The sequence below is a fragment of the Anoplophora glabripennis genome, unplaced genomic scaffold (assembly GCF_000390285.2).
Source record: "Anoplophora glabripennis isolate ALB-LARVAE unplaced genomic scaffold, Agla_2.0 scaffold364, whole genome shotgun sequence".
In the NCBI taxonomy this organism is placed as follows: domain Eukaryota; kingdom Metazoa; phylum Arthropoda; class Insecta; order Coleoptera; family Cerambycidae; genus Anoplophora; species Anoplophora glabripennis.
In genome coordinates this window covers 330,686-356,755 of record NW_019416465.1, presented here as the reverse complement: position 1 = coordinate 356,755, position 26,070 = coordinate 330,686, and the positions used below count along the sequence as shown (strand labels likewise).

The 26,070-nt window shown below is 32.6% G+C and overlaps 1 protein-coding gene across 1 annotated transcript in view; it reads left to right on the top strand.

Annotated features, from left to right (window-relative positions):
• The window catches only part of LOC108911600 (serine proteinase stubble), an 89,597-nt gene that overhangs the window by 15,344 nt on the left and 48,183 nt on the right, over positions 1 to 26,070 (top strand). The window contains exon 2 of the mRNA XM_023454617.1: positions 20,794 to 22,101. Within this exon, the coding sequence (XP_023310385.1) occupies positions 20,794 to 22,101 (1,308 nt within the window). The remainder of the gene's footprint in view (positions 1 to 20,793; positions 22,102 to 26,070) is intronic.

Genomic DNA, 26,070 nt, shown 5'->3' with positions numbered 1-26,070 from the left:
CGAAGTAAGCATTAATTCCGTTTTCCTGACAAAATTTTAAGTAGGTGTGAAACCATAAATTAACGCTATTGCGGATTTAATTGTTAATAATTTGGGAATAGTTGTTCTGGCATTTGTGCTGGTTGTGATTGTATCAACTTTGTGTTGGATTAGTCCCAAATTAAGGAAAACCAAGGGGTTTTAACCTTTACTACGAGGCCGCTCAAGAACAAAGGTAATAACAGTATCTTTGTTATTAACAATAAGATTTAGCCCATAATGCAATACATATTTACACGCATTATTTCAATTTAGGCCTCTCTGTCGCTATCACGATCGCTGTAGCTCGCTGTTTCTCTCCTGTCTGTCACCGGACTGGATGAGTTCCATATTTGCATCTTTACGTGTTACGAGATCAGACAACACGTGATTGATCTCTAGGGCCACCTGTGCCTCGTGTATCATCCTCTGGTGCATCCATACTGTACAGTGTGTATTGCTGACGAATGACACCACACCAGAAATTCCATTTTTGCTATCGAGAGGAATTCTTACTGAGGACGTCAATAGTCTAAGGGCCTTGCCGTTTTCGAGCCGATCTGAAGTTTTCTGCTCCATAACAACCAGATAAGTTTAGTTTAAGTTGTAATTTGCCGTCCTACACCTTGTATATTCATATTTTATATAAATTTGTATTAATAACGACACTTTCGGTTAATTTTTGATAATATTCGATAAGTTTTCTGCTTTAATACAGTAAATAATCTTTTAATAATTTTAACGCCATTTTAACACCATCTAATTAATTATACAATATACTTAATTTGCCAAATCCATGGTGTACACCGACCTATAGTACTATAGAAAGGGTTTAGTTAAAATAATAACCACTTGTATTACATAGTTATATTTCGTTCTGTATATGGGCGTATGATACTTTGAATTACTGTACACCGCATATCTAGTTTTCGCGTTAGTAAATATCATCTAGTTCCGTGATTTGTGTGTATCACTTAGTACCTTTTTCCCGTTTTTTTTTGTTGTTATTTGCACTGGTAAGGTAAAAAGAAGCCAGCACCTCTTTTCAGCCCTCTTGTATATTGTCCATCGGGTTGTAAAACGGGTGGCGCCTTATAAGTTAGTATACATCTCAACCCACTCCCTTCTTCACTGAGCTAGGGCCAACCCTTTCGCTGAAAAGAGCCTGAAAACCCACGGCAGAGATATATTTTTTTATATTTAATCTTGTTTTGTATTGCCACCCATTAGCAGCGTCACACCTTTTAATTCAAATATACAGGGTGTAAGATGTTTGGCCATTACTTCAGCATGAGATAGAGTAATCATAAATGAACAAGAAAGTTGTATATTACAGGGGCGTAAGATTAACAGTTTTCAAAATACAGCGAGTATTAATATTGGGTGGTACGTGACAACAGCGCTTAACCTAACGCTACACGACTGGAGTATATCACGAGTGCACGCGGCAAACTTGTCCAACGGAAAAAATGTAAACAACTATTATTGTGAAACATTTAGTAAATTTCAAGACAATATGTTTTTCCAGTTTTTAAATAAATAAAATATAATGTATTGATTTTGTAGTACAAATATAGTGTTTTGCTTAAATTTTATCTCGAATTTTAGTAATTATGAATCTCTTAAAAGAGGAACCTCACTTTTAACCAAATTATGAATTTGAAAAACATGTAATTAAAGTACCCAAAGATTCAAGTCATCCAAATAATCATACGTATTAAAAATAATTTAGGTACCTACCAAAAAGTAAAATTCAGTAATTTTTAAACGCACCATTTTTGATGCACGCACGACACCTGCGAATCCAATTTTCGCGCATTCGCTGGAAAACACCTCAAGAAAAGGAAATAGTGGTACGCAAAAAAACACTCAGATACGGTCCAGTTCCAGATACCAACTGAATTTCGAAGAAACTGCTTGAGAGTTCGTGATATCCGCCGCGCCGTTGTCACATTGCTCGATATGAATTTTATCGAATTTTAAATTTATTACAACGCTAATTATTTTTTAGAATTATAAAGAAGTTCAAAAAAGTGATAAACATTATATTTTATGGTATTCTATGCACGCAGTTATGTCAATATTCCTTAATAAGTCGAGCGGTACATCAAGTTGGAGATTTTTATAATTTTTTTCTCGGAAATGGTTGAGTTTAGGACCCATGTCAAATGAGGTTTTTTTGTTTATTTTAATGCATTTTATCGTCTGTTAAAGTTAAGGCAGTCAAACATCTAACACCCTGTATTGCTGTACTAGCGTGACGGTTATCAGGACCGAAAAATTATTTGAAATGTTGTTTCTCCAAGTGGCATTCATAAGTAAGTGTTTTTTTTCTAATCACAACGATGTGTCTTATAGTAGGGTTTGCTTTCATGGAAATACTAAATTATTCATATTTAAAAAGAGTGCTTTGAAAATAAACAATTATTAGTTCAAATGAAATTTCGACAATTCAGTTAAGGTTTCACTGACTAGTTCTATTTAGTTACTTAAACTTTTTTAAGTAACTAAAAATACGCACAAAGAATAGTAATATATACTTTTGATTTGAGTAGCTGATTAATTAATTTTAAAACTATCTAAATTTACTTCATGTATAAATTGCATTTTTATTTCCCTAAACTTTTCTGGTTCTGTTGACATTTTACGAACTTTAGACCAGAATAAATCACAACAAAAACAAAATATTAAATGCAATGTCGTAAATTTGCAATAAAATACGGTTACTTCTGTTTCAATAGAGCTTGAAGTAAACTGGTGCCTAAAAATTCAGTATTAACAATGAAAATTTAACTGAAATGTCAGAATTTGATTTAAACCAGTACTTGGATGTTTTGTTTCCAAAGAGCTCTTTGTAAAATCGGATCGTTTGGTATAACGATGGAAACAAAATTGGAAAAATAAATTAAAAAATGTAAAAATCCAATATGGCGTCCATAAGGAAAACAAAAAATTGAATGTCTCCATACTGATAAAGGCCACGGCTAATATAATGCATTTGAATTCTTCAGAAAAAAGTAATTAATATGTATGAATTTATAAATTCTACCTCTTGTAGTTTTCGATTAGAAAAAAAAACGAAAATTAAAACTCAGTTTTTCGTCGATAATTTCAAAACAAAAAAAAGGATAGGTCAAATCTCTCTTTGTCATCATCAAATTTTACAATTTTGCCCTAATTCAATGCAATCGAGATGATAGAACTAGAAAAACAAACAACCAGTACGTAAACTTCCCTTCGTTTTAATTGTTATACTCAGTTAAAGATTCTACTTTTCTTTGTTTTCAAAATATGGCAAACAATATAAACAAATATTGTACTAGAGAAAATCGAATAATTTTTCAACTTATATTAGGTAGTTCCAAAAATTGAAATAAAAAACTACTTACCTTCATCAAAGGCATTTTTATGTATGATTTAGACCTAATAATAATAATAATAATAATAATTTTCTGTTTTATTGACCCAATAAAGAAAATAAGTAGTTTTGTAATAATAAACTTAAAAATTACATAAAGTTAAGCAATTTTTACATTAGACACTAACACAATATGTCCAATAATAAATTGCATGTAGAAACTTATTTAATTCTAGAAAACAAATATTTTCAAAATGATTAAAATAAATTATTCAATTTTCGGTAGTATATCACAAAATTTTAGAAAATAATTAATGATAGACAGGGTGTTCCTAAATATCATGTACATAAGGGAAGGAGTAATTCATTGGCTTATTGCATGACTAAAATTTCATATAAACATAGGTCCGCAAACGCTTCGTTACCGATCTACAGGGTGTCGTAATTTTAAAAATTTTTTAGTTTTTTCTCTATAGCTCCTACAGTTTTTGAGATATTTAGCTCAAATTTGGAATATAGGTTACCCTGTAGGGTAGGTCCAGTAGGTCCTGGATTTATTTGCATAATCTCACATTTGAAATCGTAACTTGGGTCTGCATCATATGTTTATAAATTAAAGGTTTAAGTTATAAACTGTAAGGTGTAAAATTGTTTTAAATACTCATTATTATCTCATAACAATGCCAAATTTTACGAATTTTGAAATGGCTGAAAACCATTTCATGTATGGCCTTGCGAATGGAAATGCAAGAGAAGCTAGACGTCTGTACATGGAGCACTATCCCAATAGAATTATACCTGATCAACGAATATTCTCAAATATTCATAGGCGTCACTTTCGACAATTGTTGTAACTTGTTATGGTTATTATTTAGATTTTTGTATTGTAATAAATCATTGTTACAAAAACCTGGTCATCCCAGCTTTTAACAGGTAGTCGCGAATAAACTGTCAAAACAAGAGATTATCTAAATAAACCCAGGACCTACTGGGCCATTTTAAGAATTTCAATTTCATCTAACGAATTACACAAAATCCTTTTTTATTTTTTTTCTCGATAACGATCGCAGATACGAAAAAATCATAAAAGACCAAAAAGTTTCTCAACAAAACATAAAATTCAATTTTGATTTTAAAATCTATCAGCCGCTCACCGCAGAACAGTTCAGGAGAAGAAAAGGGGGCATGACCCCCGAAAAAATATCACTGTGTAGAATATCACGACCATTTGGCATGCCCAATGATGTAAGCCCTATCTATATTCCAAATTTGAGCTAAATATCTCAAAAACTGTGGGAGCTATGGAGAAAAAACTAAAAAAATCTTCAACACCCTGTAGAAGCGTTTGCGGACCTATATTCATATGAATTTGTAGTCATGAAGTAAGCCAAAGAAATACCTCCTCCCTTATACATGATATTTAGGAACACCCTGTATACTAAATATAATACATAACAGTAAATATTTGACTGAAGCTACCTATTAGTTTAAAGCAATATATTTCAGTCACTATGTTTTACATAAGCATTTTTAAGAATAATTTTTCTTTACTTTTACTTCGTCGATGTTTTCACGTCCTAAATTCTATAACGTGAAAATAGGATCTACGGTATTAGTCATGCAAAATGAAAGTGGTCAACGCCTACATGCTCCTTTAAATTCGCATAAACATCCGCTTCCTACAGAGGACAATAACAAGAATTTTAACCGTTCATAATTTCACTTAAACATCACTGAAATAAAAAAACTTATACCAATATTATTTTTCGAACTTTCATATCATCAGATTACCCACCTTTTGAAATGGAAATCCGTATTGTAAACACGACGACTACACCAAACGAGATCCGCATCGTAGTAGGTCAACGGTACCAACCAGAGGGAAGTTCCAAATATGTCCCACATAAGTTTCGGTCAGAAATGTAGGTGTGAAAATAGCGGTCGTAGCAGGAGCGTAGAATAGTTATAAAATATAGGGAGCCAAAAAATTTTTTATATAAAAATAATTCGAACGTACATTCTTTAAGGTCAATGTATTATAGACTCACAAAATAGCTTATAGTCCAAAGATTCTTATTTACACTTTTACAACAGATGAAGATCAAATAATGGAACAATAAAGGCAATTTGGAAAATTAACAAAATAAGAAACAAAAACAGAGAGAATGCAAGAACAGTACGGAGAAAAAAAGGAAGCAGAGCAAACACAGACGGAAAAAGTACAGGAAGCCATAAAAAAAATTAAAGTAAAAGGAAAAGAAGTAAAAGTTTACAATATAACATGACAAAACACATAGAAAATGAAGGAATAGATAAGTTTAAGGAACTATGTAATGAGATAATGAAGTCTATGGTGATACAATGAAAGTGGAAAGTGGAATGTAGGAATTATATCGAGAATTATACATAACAAAAGAGACAGAAGAGTTTGTGACAGTTCACAGGGGATTAACCTTAGCAAGCATGCTTCTGAAAACATTTGAAACAATAATTGAAAAAACTGAAAATAAATAATAGAGAAAATGCAATAGAACAGATGTGGTTTTAGAACGGCGAGAAGCACCCAGGACGTAATATTTATGATTGAGTGAGAAATTCGTTAATAAGGACAAAGGACCTAGAGAAGCCTTCGAAAAAATACAAAGAGAAGATATATCCGGAGCCCTAGAAAAAGGCGTTGTAAGAGAAAAATTAAAATAATAAAAGCGATACATAGAAATAATAAAAATATGTTAAAAATGAACCAAATAAAAACATATGTAGGAGTTAAATAGGTATGCGTGCAAAGATCACTATTATTCTCAATCGTTTTAGATGAAAATGTAACTGGCATATTGACAAACTGAACAGAGATAAATGAAGTTAGGTTTGCAAATAACGTGATTGTAGTGGCAGATTCAGAAAGGAAGGTTGCAATACAATTTAGAAATGTTGGAAGGAGAACTAAGTAAAATATAAAGATGAAGATTGACAGAGAAAAAACTAAAAGTACCTACAACAGTGTCAAAACAAAATTAAACACATCCCAAGCAAAGGGAAGCAAACTTAACAAGTAAACAGTTCTAAATATTTGGATCCATAATTGAGGAAATCGGAAAAATAGATAATAAAATCAACGACAGGAAGGAAAAAACAAGAAAAATGTATCATATTAAATGAAACCGACATTTTTAAGGTGAGAATTTTAGTAAAAAAAAAGTAGTAAGATGTATCAAGTATAGTAAGAAACAACCATGACAGAGATACATATATAAATGCTATATAATTGCGTTTTATAAAGTGAAACTAAAAGGTAGAAAATAAGAAATGACACATAGACAAAACATTTTACCAACAACCGATGAAATAGTGAAGGAGCAAATAAAATGGTTTGGACGTGTCCAACGTTTGACAAGTGACAGAAGAACAAAAAGAATATAATATGAATCTAAAATGGTGGGGTAAAATAAAAGAGGATGGTCCAGAAGAATATGACGACAGCGTAAGAGAAGAAGCAGAGAAATGGGGATTAAGATGGGAGGGAATCAAGCAAGTGGCACAGGATTCAACTCCGTTCGCCTTACACCTAAAGAAAGGTAGAAAGGAAATAGGATTAAATAAATAAAATATATGATTATTATTAAATATTAAATATTATAATATATATTAATTAATATTAATATTAAATAAATAAAATATATGATTATTATTTATACGTAATAAAAATAATAGTCAACATCCCAAAAAATTGAATCTTTAACCATTTAAGTACCTATACCAAAAAGAAAAAATAATTAATTTTACACAGAAAAATATAGTATGATCTATTTGAAGTTTTATTTCACAATATTGGCTGAGAAAAATGGAACAAAAAAATTTGTTTCTGTTCTAGAAACTGCAGGGTTTTTATAACATAACGTTGTATTAAATATGAAATTCAAATCAGCAATACAAAAAAGTAAGATCCTTGAAGACCCTGTCAACTGTCGATATTTTATTAATGAATGTCTCAACAAGAACCGAATATGCATAAGTCAACATTGTCGTATATAATACTTTACGTAGATAAATGTGACAAATGTATAGAGTGTTCCATTTAAAAATATACGTTACATTTTACTAAATTAAACTTTTCAAATACTATAATCTCAGAGATATTGAACAATTACACATTTATTTCACACCCAATATGAGAAAAGATATGTTTCTAAGTTCTTACGTAATAAACGTTTACAGAAATAGGAAAATTTGTTTAAAAGTAATAAACATATATTCAATGTTTGTGTATATTTGCAACAAAAATAGTTTTTTGAGTGGAACAAACTCGTCAAGACAATGACTCGACATACAACTTTTATTAGTATATAGAACTGACAGAAATACTGTTTTCCACGAGTCCGTAACCATTTCACGTCTCAACTTCTACGCCTATGAGTTGCGATTCATGTCAATTTCATTTCAGTTATAGTCACCTCGACCTCTATATTCGTAAGCCATGATCAAGGTACTATTTGTTATTGTTACTGCGGTTGTACGCCTTGTATAATTCTAGTCGCGAATTTATTTACATTATTAGCTTGGTTTTATACCTATCAATCCGTGAACTATGGAGAAGCATTTCATATTTCTACAGCGCAAATATAAGAAGAAATATAAATATAAGACCTCATAAACCATCTAAAAATACATACCTACATATAAAAAATATATAATCAATTTACACTTCATAATAAACGTTTTCAAATGGAATACAGGAACAGAATAAAAATAAAGAATGTTGTGCACGATTTCCACGATTTTCTTATTCAAAAAAGTCCTCAATTTTTTTCCAATACTAGAAGTTTTTATTATTTCTATTCTGAAATATGTTTAAAGGTATATTGTTTTTCGTTACTTTATTGTCTTTATTAATGCGAAACAGGGTAACATTTGTTTAGATTTATTTTGAAAAATCTATCATTTAAAATTTGTCAAATTTAATGTAAAAATTTTTTTACAAAAATACCCTAATAAATTACAAAACTTCACAACATATTCCTATATCGGTTTTAATATTTGAAATTGATTACTGAACATTTGTACATTTAAAGACAGAGCATTTTTGATAAAAGTAAGTAAAATGTTTTACAGTATAAAATAAAATGCTTTAATTCTGGAAAACTCACTAAATACGTAGAGCAATTAAACTTAACTGTTCTGAAACAAGTACATAAAAGCAACTTTATTTTACATCAGTTACTTCTTACGTATACAACTGCTTTTCAGCCATACAACATGGTTCCCTTGTATCAGCTTAACTAACAAATATTTACATTTACATTCGTTTTTATCTTAGGTATATAACGTCTATTAACTGTACCTTGTTTGTGACTTGACACAGATATGGGTCTATTTATTTTGAAAATCCAATCAAACTATTTAGGTAAAAAAAATTATACATGCGTTTGATTTAAATTATTAAATTTACTTAAAATTTACAAACTTTTAAATAAATGATAAAATTAAAATATATTTTTTAAATTTTTAAATATGCACAGGTGTATATTATTTTGTTCCCTCAAATAGTCTTCTTAATTAAAAGAAGTGTTCTTATTTAAAAAAATAAAATATATAAATCAAAGGGAAAGTTATTATACTAAAAATCCAAAATCTTCTGAGTCAGATACTGAATTTTAAAAACAGAGTGAAAGCGATAGAATTTCCAACATTCTTTTCTTGGAAATAAATATAGGATTTGTAAGTCTGTTTTATGTAAATTAAACAGTATTTTCTAAGAATGAAATGCCTGTGACGAATTTCTGTTTCAAGTGACTATGAAAATAATGTTTATTCTACTTCGGGTACTCAAAGTTTACACCTATGTTTAAAAAAAACAATTTATAATTTTGATGATTTAAATAATTTTTAGGACTATCGAAACTGAAACTGCGAAATTTTCAAATGTTAGAATCGGAGTACATCCGAAAAGTTAGAGAGGAAGCATTTCAAGAATCGAAAATTTGTTAATGTGCTTGGCAAAATGGTCATATTATTCAATAGAATAACACAAAAATTAAAGAAAGAAAAGTAACATTATCAAAAAAAACTGAAACGATCAGGTATTTATTTTGCTAAACGTTAAACACGTATATCACCATATGTATTTCTTATTTTTGATAAATATTTTCTTCACTCATAATTTTGGCACTAAGTGTTATATATTTAAAAATTAAGTAGTTTTAATAGGGCAGAAATACCAAATTAAATAAAATATAAATATTTATCGTTTAAATGTCAATTTTAAATTGTAAAGCAGCACTATTGAAACAATGGACAAAGAATTTACCATCAGGGTCTTTTCTTGCATTTTTTAAATTTATTCAACCCAAAAAAAAAAAATTTCCAGGTACCTACATTATATATCTTTGAAAAACTTGTCTCAACTACCGCCACATAAAAATAAACATATATATATACAGGCAATTAAAAACAAACAAAACTGAACATTTGAAATTTTACATAATTTTCATACCTGAATTTATGCTAGTGTTTTTCAGAACAATCTGTATAAAAAGCACTTAAAATTGTCTCTAATATGAATAGTTTTCTGTGATAACATTTAAACATTTAAAAAGGAAACTGTAGGTTTATTATACAATGTACATAATTCTAAAAAAATACATTTTGGTCAATTATATATAAAAATATTAATGTTAACCATTATTAGTAAATATTTCTTTGCTGTATCTCATTTCATTTATTCATTTTTACAGTAGAACGTCCTTCAAAACTTAAATGGATTTTTTTCTGTTGAGCCTATTTGATTTTATTTCTTGTTAAAAATCAGTATATTACATATAAAACATATGGACTTATTTATGTATCTATCCTATACAGGATAGATACAGGATTCCTATACAGAGTGTCCCAAAAAGATGGTATATTGCTGAACTTCAATTTTTTTAAATGGAACACCCTGTATATTTTTAACCGTTTTTGAGGTAATGTAGAAAAGATTTTTGGGGTAACATTTTTTAATAAGTACTCTCAGGAATAATACAAAATAAAAAACGTTATAGCTATTATAAAATGTGCTCAAATTGTCGGCCATTTTCATTTTACACAATTCATACCCCCCTAAAGGTGCTTGTGTACAAGAAGACCGCATAACTTTTGGAGATATTTGACGGCAAGCAAGAGTGATTTTATTCTGTAGATCTCCAACGTTATTTGGTTTTTCAGCGTACACAACTTGCTTTAAATGTCCCCACAGATAAAATTCGAGATTACTCAGGTCAGGTGACCATGCAGGCCACCTAGAATTCGGTGAACCGAAGATTTGCTTATATCAAACTCTTCCACAATATTACAAACAGACGCATGTGGATTGACTGCTATAAACGCAAGAATATTGATAGTATTTTCTTCGTCTTTTGCCAAACGTACATCCTGAACTCCTCTTCGGTTTTCGAAATGAACCAGTACTCAATTTTCGCTCCACATTAGAAAATGTTAGTCTAGATGGCACAATCCAAAATACCTAAGTAACATATAAACATATTCATTTGGTGTAAAAATTAATGGCATATCTAACACTTATTTGAAAATTAAACGGAGAATATGAAATTTAATTACTGTCAATGAAACTGTCACAAAGCTACATTGAAGAATTTTTGACGTGTCAACACCTACTTTATGTATTTAAGAATATGGAAAAGGTCTGAATCAAGATTAAACTGTTCATATATCGTAAACGGTTAATGATAGGTATAGAACATGGTTAATCAAGTATGTCAAAAACTTAAAATTGTACAGGGTGTACCATCTTTTTGGGGCACCCTGTATATTTGAAAATAGAATGAATAAACGCACATTTTTAAGCAGAAAACCTTTTCTATATAACATTTCCTTCTGTCTCGACTAGTATCCGAGATAATGCCTGTCAAAATAGCTCTGGGACACCCTCTATATCCTTATTTTTTTCCATCGCCAATACCGATGTTGATTTATCATCATATTTGGCACTTATGGCATGGTGAATCTTAAGGGCGCCATATTCTTTAAATAATGTTTTAGGTACTGAAATCTACGAAAATACTAACTTTTTTATATACGAGTATAACTCCACATATAAATATTCTTATAACATTTACTTGCTTAGTCCTACATACAAAATTGTTTACTTTTATTTATAAGTACGTGAAAATAATTCTTAGAATGTGGGGTTAGAATAACAGCAAACGCTTTTTTTAGTTATTATCAGGGATGGGCGGGTAGACAATGTCGACGTAGACAATGCAATTGTCTACGCGTAGACAATGATCTAGATGAAGACTTAATTTGGAAGAGTCGACAATGTAGACAATGTCGACAATGTCAACAATTAAGAAACTCTCAAAACTAGAAAAAGGTGTGGTAGGTATGTACCTCAAAAAAATAATTTCGTAAGGCTGTAACTCGTGATTCTTGCAAAAAAAGAAAAATTGAAAATTTGGAATTTGGAAAAGTACCTACCTATCACAACCATCTATAAAAAAAAATGTATGAACCGAGTACAAAAGATCAAACAATATCTGCCGAGAATTCACGAGAAAAAAAAGTGTGTCTCGCTTGATGCTCCTCGATAGTTTTAGGTCAGGTCAGATTGACCAATATTTTTTTTCTATAAAATCTCTAAATAAAGATATGTCGCATATATTCTTTAATGAAAATTTTATCATTTTTAGAGTAAGTAACAATTTGGAATATCTGATTAAGTTTTAAGAACACTTTGTGTAGATATTTCAGTTTAGTTAGAACACGTTAATTTTATTTTTTCTAAATGTGTTAGAGTTACAAAAATTAATAGAAAAAAATTTATTAAATATTTCTACTAATTTATAATATAGGTACCCTTTCAAAATAATTTTTGTTTCAATCCTAGATCATATTATGTTAATATATAAGATCTAAGATTTTAATACAGATCATATAGAGCTGAGCTTTTCAATAAACGATAAATGGTAACATATTTCTGTAAATATTTGCAGAGGCACAATGTTTTTTATTGCATTTTCTCAAACTAAATATTATGTGTACTTATTGGTATATGTACCTCTATACATATATGATGTAACGCAAATATAATATCGGTTAGATTAAACTGAAATTATAGCGCAAACTCCGCTTTGTCTACATTGTCTACGTAGTCTACGTTGTTTACATAGTCTACGCGAAGTCTACACGTAGACGTCGACAATTAAAGTCGACGCATAAACGCCCATCCCTGGTTATTATTTTATTTTATTTGAGTAAATTTAAAATAGTAACAATGAATAAACAGAACATCAAGGTTTTTATTTTTGTGCTTACTTTTGTTCTACACGTTTTACTTTTTAAGATTTCAGTACCTAAATACGCCAGAAATTTGACTATTTCAGAGATTTGGCCACCCTAAGAACACATTTTTGCTCGAATGCCACTGTCAAATATTTACTCAAATCGACGGAGTCGCGAGTTCAGTGTCATGGCCACCGGGACCAAAACCCGACCTTCGGAGTGGGCCATCTGGTACAGAACCGAGACACTGACCAATGTCCAATAACTAGCGCTTCCACTGGGCCAAGGTAACGGGACCACTGACGTCACATTTAGAAAGAGACAGTCAGCTGTTCTCGGTGTGGAATGTTCCGGATACCGTTATGGAATAACATTCTCAACTCTCGAATTAACGACAAATATGAAAAATATCATACATATGTACAAAGATAACGATCTGCAAGGAACAGACCTTCTTTCAGGTAGTGTAACGAGGAGATTGTGCGTCTTACGGCATGGGAAACGACTTGAGACCCATAAAATTATCAACTTCCACAAGTGGGTCAGCTTTCCCGTTATCTTTTGGGCCGTAAAAATAAAACGAATTCTCTTTGAGGTAGGATGCAGAGGCGTAGGCGTCGCGTAAGCAGAAGCAAAATGCATACCCATCTTCGTCACTATTTATCCTTCTATTAGACTCACAAAATTCCCATTTGCAAAGGTTAGGAATATTATAATCAGTTCCAATAGAAGTTATTTATTATCAAAAAAAATTGGAAGCATTTAAGAACGTTAACGATGATAAAATATAAAAAAATATAGGAACTACTTTAATAAAAAATCACCTAAATATGAATTTAAAAATCAATATGCATATGTATACAATTACGATGAAAGTAAATAAATTTAAAAAGATTTTATTAATGCAGAAAATGATACATATTTCCCAGAGAAAAATATATATTTTTGAACTATATACAAAATCGTATGAAGTTTGAATGAATCTTAGCCCTCTGAGACAAATGAAACACATTTTCTTAAGCTATTAACAGAAACATTCTTCATGTACCTCCTTGAGGAAAAACCTTAGTTGTTCATTCATGTGAAAACTTTTTTAGGCCAGGAAATATAGAGTTGGCCGAATTTATCACTATAGATGCTAAATATTATGTACAGTAACATATTAGTTTCCACAGTCATAGAAATGGGGGGGAAGATTGTTTACAGGGTGGTTAATTGTATAATTTTTACGTAAATTTACGTTTTTCGCTTATAACATTTTTCCGTTCATTTCCACGAGAAAATAGTAACGTACTTTTTTTTCGTCTTCAAAAGACTCACAAAACTAGCCCTCGAGCGTCAAAACATATTGATTAGATCAAAAGTTATAAACAGAAGAAGTTTATTTAGGACTTTTGAATTAAACATTTATAAACTACGTTATTATTACCAGAACGTTTTGGCGTTGCATCCTCTCATTCCTTATCACTGTCTAATAACTCACACGAAATTTGAAATCGGTAAGTTGATAGTTTAATAGTTGTCTTTATAATTGTTATTTTGCCTTATACATATTTACGAATAAACGGATATCTACCTACATATTAAAAACATTAACCTTACATTTTAATAGGGCAGAGACGATGGCAATAAAAGAGAACGATAGGTAACATATCATAGACTATATCCATTAGACCACTGAACAATACACAAAAATTTAGAAATATCACATAAACCGTTGATAAAAACTCATACTCTTTTCTCTACAATTTGCAACTAGCACCCTCTATAACAGTACAGTGAACTAATCTGCTCACTTCAAACTTTTGTTGCCCCCTGTAATACGCTATTTTTAAACATTTTTAAATTGAATCATTTGCTGACCTGTAAATTACTATCATTTCAACATATTGCACATATAAAATGGTTTTTTTCTGTCTGGTAGGTACATACATCACAAAATTTTAGCCAGAACAAATGAAAACTAAATATACTTACAGCCTTAAAACTTAATGAAGTAAATCACACTTAATTATTTCCACGCCACTGGTAAGAAAGAAGAAAGGTTTAGGTTACACTTTCATTGTTCGCGAAACGTCATCAGAAAAAAATGAGTACGGGCGGTAGTTACATTTTGCGCGATAAGGTCGCTCTGTAATTATCGTACGTTTAATATAAAAAACGTTCTCTTTGTCCGTTTCCAACTTGAAACCGGATCCTGCGTCGCAGTAATTATCCCTAGAGAATCTTGTATTTCCTGTCTCCCACAGTGGCCATTATACGAAACTAACAAGCAGAAAAATTCCTTACAAGGCAAAGTACCAAGCAAAGACAGTGCACTCGACAGTTTTTACAGTTTAAAGGTCATTAGCTTAAGGGAGTAGTTCAAGAAAGAGTTGAATTTAATAAAAAAAGTTCTTAAAACGTAGATATATTAAATTTAATTTTTCGTGATTGGTTTGTGTCCAAAGTGATATTATGGAACAACAAAAAGTTTATTGTTTTTCATTTATTGCATATGCATTTTAGTATTTTCACAATGTGCACAGACATTTAAGCAATTTGAGAGAAAAAAAATGGCAATTAAGTTTTAAACTTAACTAACTTAACTTAATTGCTATTTTCAATTAGCCAAAATTCTTAAACCTTTCAAATTATTCCTCAATTAATCAGTTATAGTTACCTTGGTTAAACAAAACAAAAAATTATTTCGCCCTTACTTGATACACTATTCATGAGAAATTGGCTGAAAACTGGACCACACGAATTTTGGGGTTTACAAACTCCCAACCTTTCTCATACCAACGTTGTATTATTCAGTAATCAGAGGACTAAATACCTGAGCGGGTGGCGTGCCTGTTTACCGAAACGATAATTGTCGACGGTCTTTCGGGGACGACCCTCTAAATAACTCACATTTTCGGGAGGCTCAAAGAGAATACCGTTAAAAATAAAACAGGGGATCTTACATGGTGGTATACAGTACGACCCGTTTTAAATGGAAACGCCCTTGTAAGAGAGGTCTTAATTTGCTTTTCTTTCAAGACAGAGTTTAAAAGATCATGTTACATCAAACGATATTTACATTTATTTTCAGTTGTCAAACCCTACTTATACAGGGTGAGTCAGAAAGAATGGGACAACACTAAACTGGAGATACTAGACACCAAAATATTATGTTTGAGCTCATCATGCCTTATACGAATGTCGCTGGTTTAAGAAATACAGGGTGTTCAAGGTTTCAATTTTATTCTGAAATTTCTCAATAACCTGAAACTTGGTAGTGTTGGGTTTTTTGGTGTGAGAATTGCGAATTTGAAGCTTATTTTGACGTTGCTCCTAGAAGGCGCTAGTTTCACCATATTATTTAGGTAAATAAGAACATATTTTTTTATCTGTTGAGCTATGCTTTAAAAAAGTTAAAAATCTAAAAGAACGTTCAATTCTACATAAAAAATGTACTCTTGTTTAGGTCGCCTACCTCTATCGGTTTGAGTTATTTGCATTTAAAAGTTTCAATGTATTTTGTGGTGATTTTCTTTCAGGCGCTGATACTGCCATTTCTTTTCTAAGTAGGCTTGTGTCAAATTTTCATGTCAATAAATATTAACGTATTTTGCGTGCGTCTGATTTATTATTCGTGCAAAATTATTAGCTAGTGACCAAAAAATGCCATGACAATAATTTTTCTAACAGTGAGATGCATGATATGTGTTTTTGCTTAGGCTAATTTTAATGAACATGCGGCGGCTCGAAGATATGTGCAATTGTACCCAAATTACCTAATTATAAACTATTCAGAAATCTTTGCAATCGCTTAGACGGATCTGGATCTTTTCGACCAAAAAGTAACCATGGTACTCCAAAATCTATCACAGTCGATAAAGAAGAGAAAATTTTACTACTCGTACCCGTGGGTTAAGTGTGGCAACGGGGGTAAGCCAATCATCCATTTGTAGAATTTTTGAAAAAAGAAATGTTCCATCCATGTCATTATACTCCGGTTCTTCAGTTATTGTCTCAAGATTTACCAGCTCGCCTACAATTTGCTCAGTTTATACAAAATATGCAAACGGAAAACCCAAATTTCCTCAATAAGATTTTATTTACTGATAAGGCGACATTTACTAGACGAGGAGTTTTCAATTCGAAGAACAATCATTTGTGAGATTCCACATGCTGTAAAAGATAGTAATTTTCAGCATAAGTTCAAAGTGAATATTTGGTGTGGTTTAATTTTTGTTTTTTTCATAGGACCTTTGGTGAATTGGCCGTGTGAATGAATTTAGTTGGCCACCAAGAAGTCCAGACTTAAACCCTCTGGACTTCTAAGTGTGGTCAAACTTGAAGGATGTGGTGTATCGTGAAGAAATTGATTCTGTTGAGGAGTTGCGACAGAAAATACAAGTAACCGCGAATGCGTTTAAAAATAATAGGGACATTTTGTTTAATATTCAGACATTTAAGGGTGTAAAATAAAATGTATTGAGGTAGCTGGTGGAAGCTTTCAGCATTTGATTTATGGTTTGTTATTATTACTATTATCAATAATTCTTTCATTTCATCTATTTTCATCTTTTGAGAGTAAAAAATCACCACAAAATACATTGAAACTTTTAAAAGCAAATAACTTAGAAACCGATAAAGTTAGGCGACTTAAACTAGAGTACATTTTTAATGTAGAATTGAACGTTCTTTTAGATTTTTAATTTTTTTAAGCATAGCTCAACAGTTAAAAAAAATATGTTCTGATTTACCTAAATAATACGGTGAAACTAGCGCCCTCTAGGAGCAACATCAAAATAAGCTTCAAATTCGTAATTCTCACACCAAAAAACCCAACACTACCAATTTTCAGAGTCATGCTATCAAAACTTTCTGAATTATTGAGAAATTTCAAAATAAAATTGAAACTTTAAACACCCTGTATTTCTTAAACCACCGACATTCGTATAATGCATGATGAGCTCAAACATAAAATTTGGTGTCTAGTATCTCCAATTTACTGTTGACCCATTCTTTCTGACTCACCCTGTATATTCCGTTTTCAAGTTTGATAAAAATTATTCAGCAATTTTTTTTGGTATGCAGAATCCGAATCCGGCGTCATAATTCCTCCTTTATGTCACGTTTCCGAGATATCCTAATCTAAAAGTGCAAAAAACACGATTTTTTTTGCTATACTTATTTGAGCTTATATCACAGAGCGATTTTTTTTCCAAAACGAATCAGACCCTCAAAAACTACCACTCTTACCCTTCAAAATGCTTTTTTCAGATTTGAAAAATATTTTTTATTCGCGGAGATATCATTGAATGAAGTTAGGTTTTCATAACAGTAGTACTAAAATTAAAAAAGTTCTTCAGAAAACTGAAGTAATATATTTACATGTTTTTTGGGTCGCCCAATCCGAATCTCCAAATTATTCTATCACTTTACACTATAAAACATATCAAGAAATGTTCAAAATGCTGTACTGATGCAATGCATGCTGTGCAGCGCGCAGCGTCTCCGCATTGATCGTCTAAAGCTTTGGTTTGTTAGAACTGTGCGTCGCAGACGACATACGCAGTTAGCAGAATCTGTAGCGTTCAACTTTATCGGTTTTGAAGCAGGGTGTTTTGTTAGATTAAAGCTTTGGTTTGTTAGAACTGTACGTCGCAGACGACATACGCGGTTAGCAGAATCTGTAGCGTTCAACTTTATCGGTTTTGAAGGAGGGTGTTTTGTTAGATTTAATGCTTATGATTGTATGCTGATAAGTGCAGACGAAAATATTTATTATTATTTTGGCAAAATGACAATGGCTGAACATTTTTTGCTGACAATATTTATTGAAAAAGAACATGAAAAAGATCTTTTAAATTTGATTACTTGTCGTCGTCAAAATAAAAGTGAAGATCGAATGAACAGACGTTTGGAAGGGACGGTATACAATGGGGGCAGTTTTCGTACGAGATCGATTAATTTATCGTCTTCCTCTGGTAAAAACTTGGTTGTCATTTTAAAATTCGTTAAAAATAAATGCTTTTTTAGTACTGTACGCTGTCAGCTCAACTGAACGGCTGCGTTGAAATCAAATCAAATTTGATTTCGACTAAACCGACGACGCACATAATTTTCTGCCTACCGTGAGTTCACCTAAACAGACTCTAACAAACCAGCTACGCTTGTTCTTGTGTTTTAGATTCCAACGTAAGTCTGACGCGCACAACTGACTGTCTGCTTTGCGTCGCCTACAGCTCTAACAAACCATAGCTTTAGTGTTTGTGATTGTATGCTGATAAGTGTAGACGAAAATATTTATTATTATTTTGGCAATTTTTTTTTTTTTTTCAAGACAATGGTTGAATATTTTTTGCTGACAATACTTACTGAAAAAGAACATGAAAAAGATCTTTTAAATTTGATTAGTTGTCGTCAAAATAAAAATGAATATCGAATGTTTTCTAACAGATGTTTGGAAGGGACGGTATACAATGGGGGATGTTCTCGTACGAGATCGATTAATTTCTCGTCTTCCTCTGGTGAAAACTTGGTTGCCATTTTAAAATTGGTTAGAAATAAATGCTTTTTTAGCACTGTACACTGTGAGCTTAACTGAACGACTGCGTTGAAATCAAATCCAGTTTGATTTCGACTGAACCGACGACGCACATAATTTTCTGCCTACAGTGAGTCCACCTAAGCAGACTCTAACAAACCAGCTACGCATTTTCTTGTGTACTAGATTCCAACGTAAGTCCGACGCGCACAACTGACTGTCTGCTTTGCGTCGCCTACAGCTCTAACAAACCATAGCTTTACACGCCTCATAATTCCGGCTGTTTTGTGTATGGTTGCGAAACCCTCTACAATGCGCTGTAGTACTTCTACATTGGGAACTGAAGTACGATATACCATAGCTTTGAGGTAGCCCCAAAAAAATTATCCAAGGGATTCAGGTCGGGGGAATAGTAACTTTTTGCCACACACAAAACAGTGGCGTTGTATAGTGTTTTGAAATCTCTAAAAAATATTAGGTATTGAATTTATTGTTACACATTTAGCAATCAACAGAAAATGATAAACAGCAACGTAGGTACTTAAGTATCTTCTTATTTAATTTTCCAATTATCTAAAGACCAGTATATTTTACGAATACTTTACAAGAATACTTTATTGCCACAAATTGATTGTACATTTTAATAACATTTAAAATTATTTAAAGAACCAGTGGCGTACGATTTTTTTCCAAAAAAGGTCCTCTACTCCCCCAATAACTACGCCACTGGAGTGTATCTTGGAATAACTTATCCAATAAAAAAATAATCCCTACTAAAAAAATGTCGTCCCCCAAATTTTATCACTAAATATTTTTTGCCAGTGAAGTTAGAGGAGAAATCATATAAATATTTGAAACTTTTAACACCCTGTATCTCCGTAGGGAAGCGTCCTATCAAAAATTTATATATTATTTTCATTGGCAGAAAACGCCATTAAAGTTTGGCAAAACTTATCATTAACTCCTTGTATAAAGCGCCCATTAGTTTGTTCTTTTAATGGTAAAAAAAGTAATGATTGTCAATGTTAATGAATGAATCATTTGATTGTTATTAAAAATAAGAAAAAATTACAAATAATGGCGTAAGCCATTAAAATACAAAAGTTGCAGATTCTATATAAAATTCTATAAATTTTCTTCAAACCTCCACTGATTGTGAGTTAAATACGCGATTAAAATGTTGATATTTATTTCTGGAATACCCTGTATATTTCGTCCGTAATATGAAATATTCAGTCATAGAAGAAACTGTATACGATTTACAATAACAGCCTTAAAAAGTTATGAAATAATACAATTACGAACTTTAAATGTTTCATTTTATCTCAGATTTATAATTTAATTTTTCTTAAAAAAATTGAACAAGCAATTAAGAGTTTTCTAAGAACATATATCGTGGAACCTTTATCTTTATCGATACATTGCAGTAGTGTTTTTATTAAGACAAGTACAACAATATAAAATAATTCTACGAATGTTAGCTTTATCGACTTTCAGTTATAAAATAAAATATATTTCTCGAATCTGCAATAGTTTGCTGATACGCTGTTACTTTTTTAAAATATCATTCCTCGAATTGTATCAAATATTATTTCTAACTCTGTTATTTTGGTTTCAGGTGCCACCACCGGCAGAAACATAAGAAACTTGCCGTGTATATCTAGGAAAAATAACAACCTCCACGGAGTCTGCATGTTCGCGATAGACTGCGTGAAGGCGAACGGCACCCACCTAGGAACTTGCATAGACAGGTTCTATTTCGGCTCGTGTTGTCTAGTCGAGCCTGTGCACGACATAATCGAGAACACGATAGAATCTGACATAATACCCCACAGAGAACCACCCCTTCGACTAACGAATACTACTACCACTTCTACGACAATCAGTAGTACAAATGTCGATGATAAAGTAGAGACAAGCACATTGAATCTTACTTCACCCACTGTTGTTACAACTGAGAAAATGGTGACAACTACAATCGTCTTGGAACTTTTTGAACAAAAAACGAAAGCACCTACGTTGAGCGATTACAAGGTACCAGTAAACGAAACAAAACCTTCCAGTGAAGAAACTAGTACAAAATTACCTAGCACAACGATAGAGGCAACAACTACACCACAAAAACTGCAGACATTCCTAGTTATAGATGGAAGTACATTGGAAGATGTGACAGTTAAACCTACCACTGCAACAGTTGCAACAACCAAACTCACTACTACGACAACTACAACTACTATAAAACCAGTACAAACTAAACCAGTTTCCACAAAATCTACTACTGTGAAATCTACTACTCTGAAACTTACTACCGTGAAACCTACTAGTAAACCAACTCCAAAACCAACCTTGAAACCTAAACCAGTGAGAATTACCACTACAACCTTCAAACCGACAAAACCGTCTCGACCTCCACCCACAAAAGTCACCCAAAAACCCATAAAAGCTCCTGCTAAACCAGTAAGAACTACAACTAGAAAGCCAGCTCAAACACAGACAACTAAATCACCTACGAAGAGACCCCCTTCTGTTACACCCAAACCTACAAAAAAGGTTACTACTACCACCACAATTCGAACAACAACTACCACCAAAGCACCAGCTTCAACCACTACAGTAAAACCTATAAGCACCACAACCTCTGTATCAAAGACAACCCAGAAACCTGTAGATGTAACCATAAAAGAACAACTAGTTTTAACTACAACGGTTTCTAATGAGATCCCCGTGAACAAAATTAATGTGTCGCAAATCTTAGAGACGGTTAATGGTAATCCAGCAACAAATGAGATAGAAGCTGCGAAACCGGTGGAACCTTTAGTAACGACTAAACCAAGCACGAAGCCGGGATTGGTGACTTGGACAGTAGCAGATGATAAAATCCATACCGAGCCATCGTCTACTGAAGCAACAAACACCACAACTGACGGTAAGAATATAACAAATAATACAGTTCACCATAATAATTGCATTATCTCTTGTGTACATACTACTCGTCAGTCTTTTCAAAATTTGCTTTATTTAGTATATTTATAAGCGCCAGCTCAATGTTCCTCAGACAAACCATTCTTCTGTTGATTTAATTTCTACCGAAACTTGTTAGATAACATTGTGGAAGCCCCAGTACTGGTTCTGGTCCCATAAATTGACTCCTTGAGTTCTGTCTAATCAGCATGTTAGCCATCACGTGTCCATCACATTGGTGTTAACCAGTTTCCCAAGATAATCTTGCTCCAACAGGGACAGGACCGTAATAGAACTGGACTATTCATGTGGGATAAAAGCACGTGTAAGAACGCCTTATTGACCAAGTGGATCAAAATCCAGTGCTTCACGGTAATCTGATGGGTTGTAGCTTACTCCTAAAGTTATATTTCACATTTCACTAAATAGATTTAGTTTTCTAATATAATAAAATATACTTGGCATGTGTGGCTTTATCAAGACCCTCAGGTAAGAATTGAATGTTTAGAACCTGATTCTTTCTTTTCTTTCTGATTAGCCTGATTTATTGTAAGTGGTATCTTAACCAGTAGTGTCCAGTATACTCACTAAAGTTCCCGAGTATAACTCCAACAATTTATCAGTTTTTCTTTCTCTCAAATCAGGAGAGCTACTTTGGCAATAGCAAAAGTTACGCCAAGGGTTGGTTTTGGTCCAATAAAGTTCAAGGCAGCACTCTGTAGCTAGAGAATCTCCTGCCTCGTTCCACTGGAGACCTGTCAGAATATCCAGATCAGTACCACAGTGTTTATTACTCACCCCTATAGCCTTACATTTCCTCTTTGAAATTTCTGATAAATGTAGGTAGCAAATAATTTATCTACTACACAAATTTTGTCTCCTTCTATTAGTTTTTTGAGGATCGCATGAACCCTGTCATAATATTTGCCTTTAGAATGTATAACTTCTACTTTAGTTCCATTAATCTAACATATTTCCTAAACGTCACATTATGGTACATGAAAATGTTGAAATAGTGTCAAGCGATTTAGCTTCAACGCTTTCCAGATGTCTCTCAATACTTTTTTACAGATGTAATAAATATTTAGCGTTATAAGAAGAAGCGACCTGTAACAATGTGTGTTAGGCTACTGAATATATTTGTTATAGTTTTTTAGACCGAGACAATGAATTCTTTCAGATGATATACAGGGTAGCCCATCGAAAACGTACCACAAGGCATTACAGGGTAGTAAAGAATTTTTCGGCAAAATCCAAAAACAGGTCAAATTTGTTTCTGAGGGGGACAACTTTTGGCTCAAAAAGCATACCAAAATCTTCAACCCCCTAAGTGGGGGTGCCATCCCCCAAATTTTTTTAAATGGGAATGGGGGTCAAGTGGGGGGTCATTAGAAAGGGCTTTTAATTCTCTATACATCGATTCTTACTTTTTGAAAATCGATCCATTATTTTAGAAAATATGCAGCTTTGAAAATACGAACAATATTTTTGACGAGAAATGCGAAAATCGATTTAATTTTACTTCAAAACTTACGGTATTAGCTTGGTAAATTCCTTCAAAAGAATTCGCTGTTTTTTTTTCTGATTTGCGAATTCTTTAGCCTGATTTTGGTGAGCAAAAAATTGTCCGCTTTTTGTTTCGTATTTAGATAGGCCACAAGAAGTTGCTAGATAACTGTCTTGTGACTTGTAGTTGAAGAGTACCAATACTGCCGAGTCTTTTAAATTGATTAATTATGGTGTACTCAATTCCAGAAAGAGTAGAAATTATTGAGCTTTTTTTCAAAAACAATGAATGCGGAAATCGGGTCGCCGAACTGTTCAACCAACGGCATCCTGAGAAACATGCGTCTGGAAAAATTGTTCGCGAATTGGTGGCCAAATTTCGCGAAACTGGCTCCGTTCATAACAAAAAGAGGCAGGTTGAAAATCCGGTACTAAATGAACCTACGGAAATAGCGGTATTGGGGCAAGTGGCAATGGATAGTACGCTGAGTACAATGCAATTGGCTACTGCGACAGGAGTGAGTCGTACAAGTGTCCAACGAATATTAAAAAAATACAAATTCCATCCTTATAAGATTCGGCTAGTGCAAGAGCTAAATGAAGACGATTTTGATCGTCGTTTGCAATTTTGCGAAATAATGACTGAACGAGCGATAAACGATAATTTCCTCTTTAATGTGTGTTTTTCGGACGAGTGTACGTTCTTCTTGAATGGTTTAGTGAATCGCCATAATTGTCGTTACTGGGCTGATACCAATCCAAGGATTTTCCATGAGACACACTCCCAACACCCCCAGAAGTTGAATGTATGGGCAGGTATTTTTGGAAATTCCATTGTAGGTCCTTTTTTCCTTCCTGGAAATTTGACAGGCGATATGTACTTGGATTTACTACAAAATGTCATCGACCCAGCTCTAACAAATATCATAGAGGACGACCCTGCTTACAATGAACACGAACTGATTTTCCAGCAAGACGGAGCTCCTCCACATTACTCGCTCAATGTGCGCAATTACCTAAATGAGACGTTTCCAGGACGCTGGATAGGACGAAGAGGTGCAATTGAGTGGCCCCCTCGGTCACCCGACTTAAATCCTTTAGATTTCTTTCTCTGGGGGCACATTAAAAGCAAAGTTTACAGCACTCCACCTGATACCTTGGAAGATCTGCGAGGACGAATCATTAATGTATGTCGCGAAGTAACACCGCAAGTGCTCCAGAATGTTCGACAACGGTTTGAAGACAACCTGTATCATTGTATGCAAGTTGGCGGACAACATTTTCAGCATTTACTTGACTAATACCGTAAGTTTTGAAGTAAAATTAAATCGATTTTCGCATTTCTCGTCAAAAATATTGTTCGTATTTTCAAAGCTGCATATTTTCTAAAATAATGAATCGATTTTCAAAAAGTAAGAATCGATGTATAGAGAATTAAAAGCCCTTTCTAATGACCCCCCACTTGACCCCCATTCCCATTTGAAAAAATGTAGGGGATAGCACCCCCACTTAGGGGGTTGAAGATTTTGGTATGCTTTTTGAGCCAAAAGTTGTCCCCCTCAGAAACAAATTTGACCTGTTTTTGGATTTTGCCGAAAAATTCTTTACTACTCTGTAATGCCTTGCGGTACGTTTTCGATGGGCTACCCTGTATATCGGAAGGTTACGACGGATAAATTTATAAAATATTTAAATTAAAATGCAATATTACTAAAGTAAAGTTCTGATAGTTTATAAATATGTATATACGTGCAATACAACACTGAACATATTAACTGTATATAAAACACAGCCTCTCATTTCATAACAATGGAAATATGTACACATACGTGTATATAGTTCATATAATTTGCAACAATAAGAGCTTAATTCCTTAATTACCTCTTATACATTTCAGGAATGCAGTAAAAGCTTGCAGTTTATAAATAGTCTTAAACCGTACAATATTTATCTTCATATTATTTAGCGTCACGTTTTGTAGATAATTTAAAATAAATATTTTAGGGTTTTTTTTCTTTTACGTTTTATTTTAACAGTCATGCATAATTTATAAGGCTGGCGCATACTTCCATTAGCATTTTTACATAACACGGTTCGTCTCTTTTAACAAAAATGTAAAACTACGGAAATTCAAATAAGCTTGCAAGATAAATGGAAAATAATATTAAAACTTTAGAATTAAAAGGAATACAAATATTTCATGCGGCATTTTAGGTCAACGTACCTTCAGATTTCTGTCAGAATAAGAAGATATATCTTATACATTGTTTAGATGGTAAAATATTATATATCACGTCAAGACTTCCTGCTGTTACAATGCTGCTTTCTTACCATATTTGAAGGCTTACAATCATCTCGACTGTTATACAATGTGTTTTACTTCAAATGGATGCAAAATCATAACTTTTTTCACAAGAGAGATACAGAA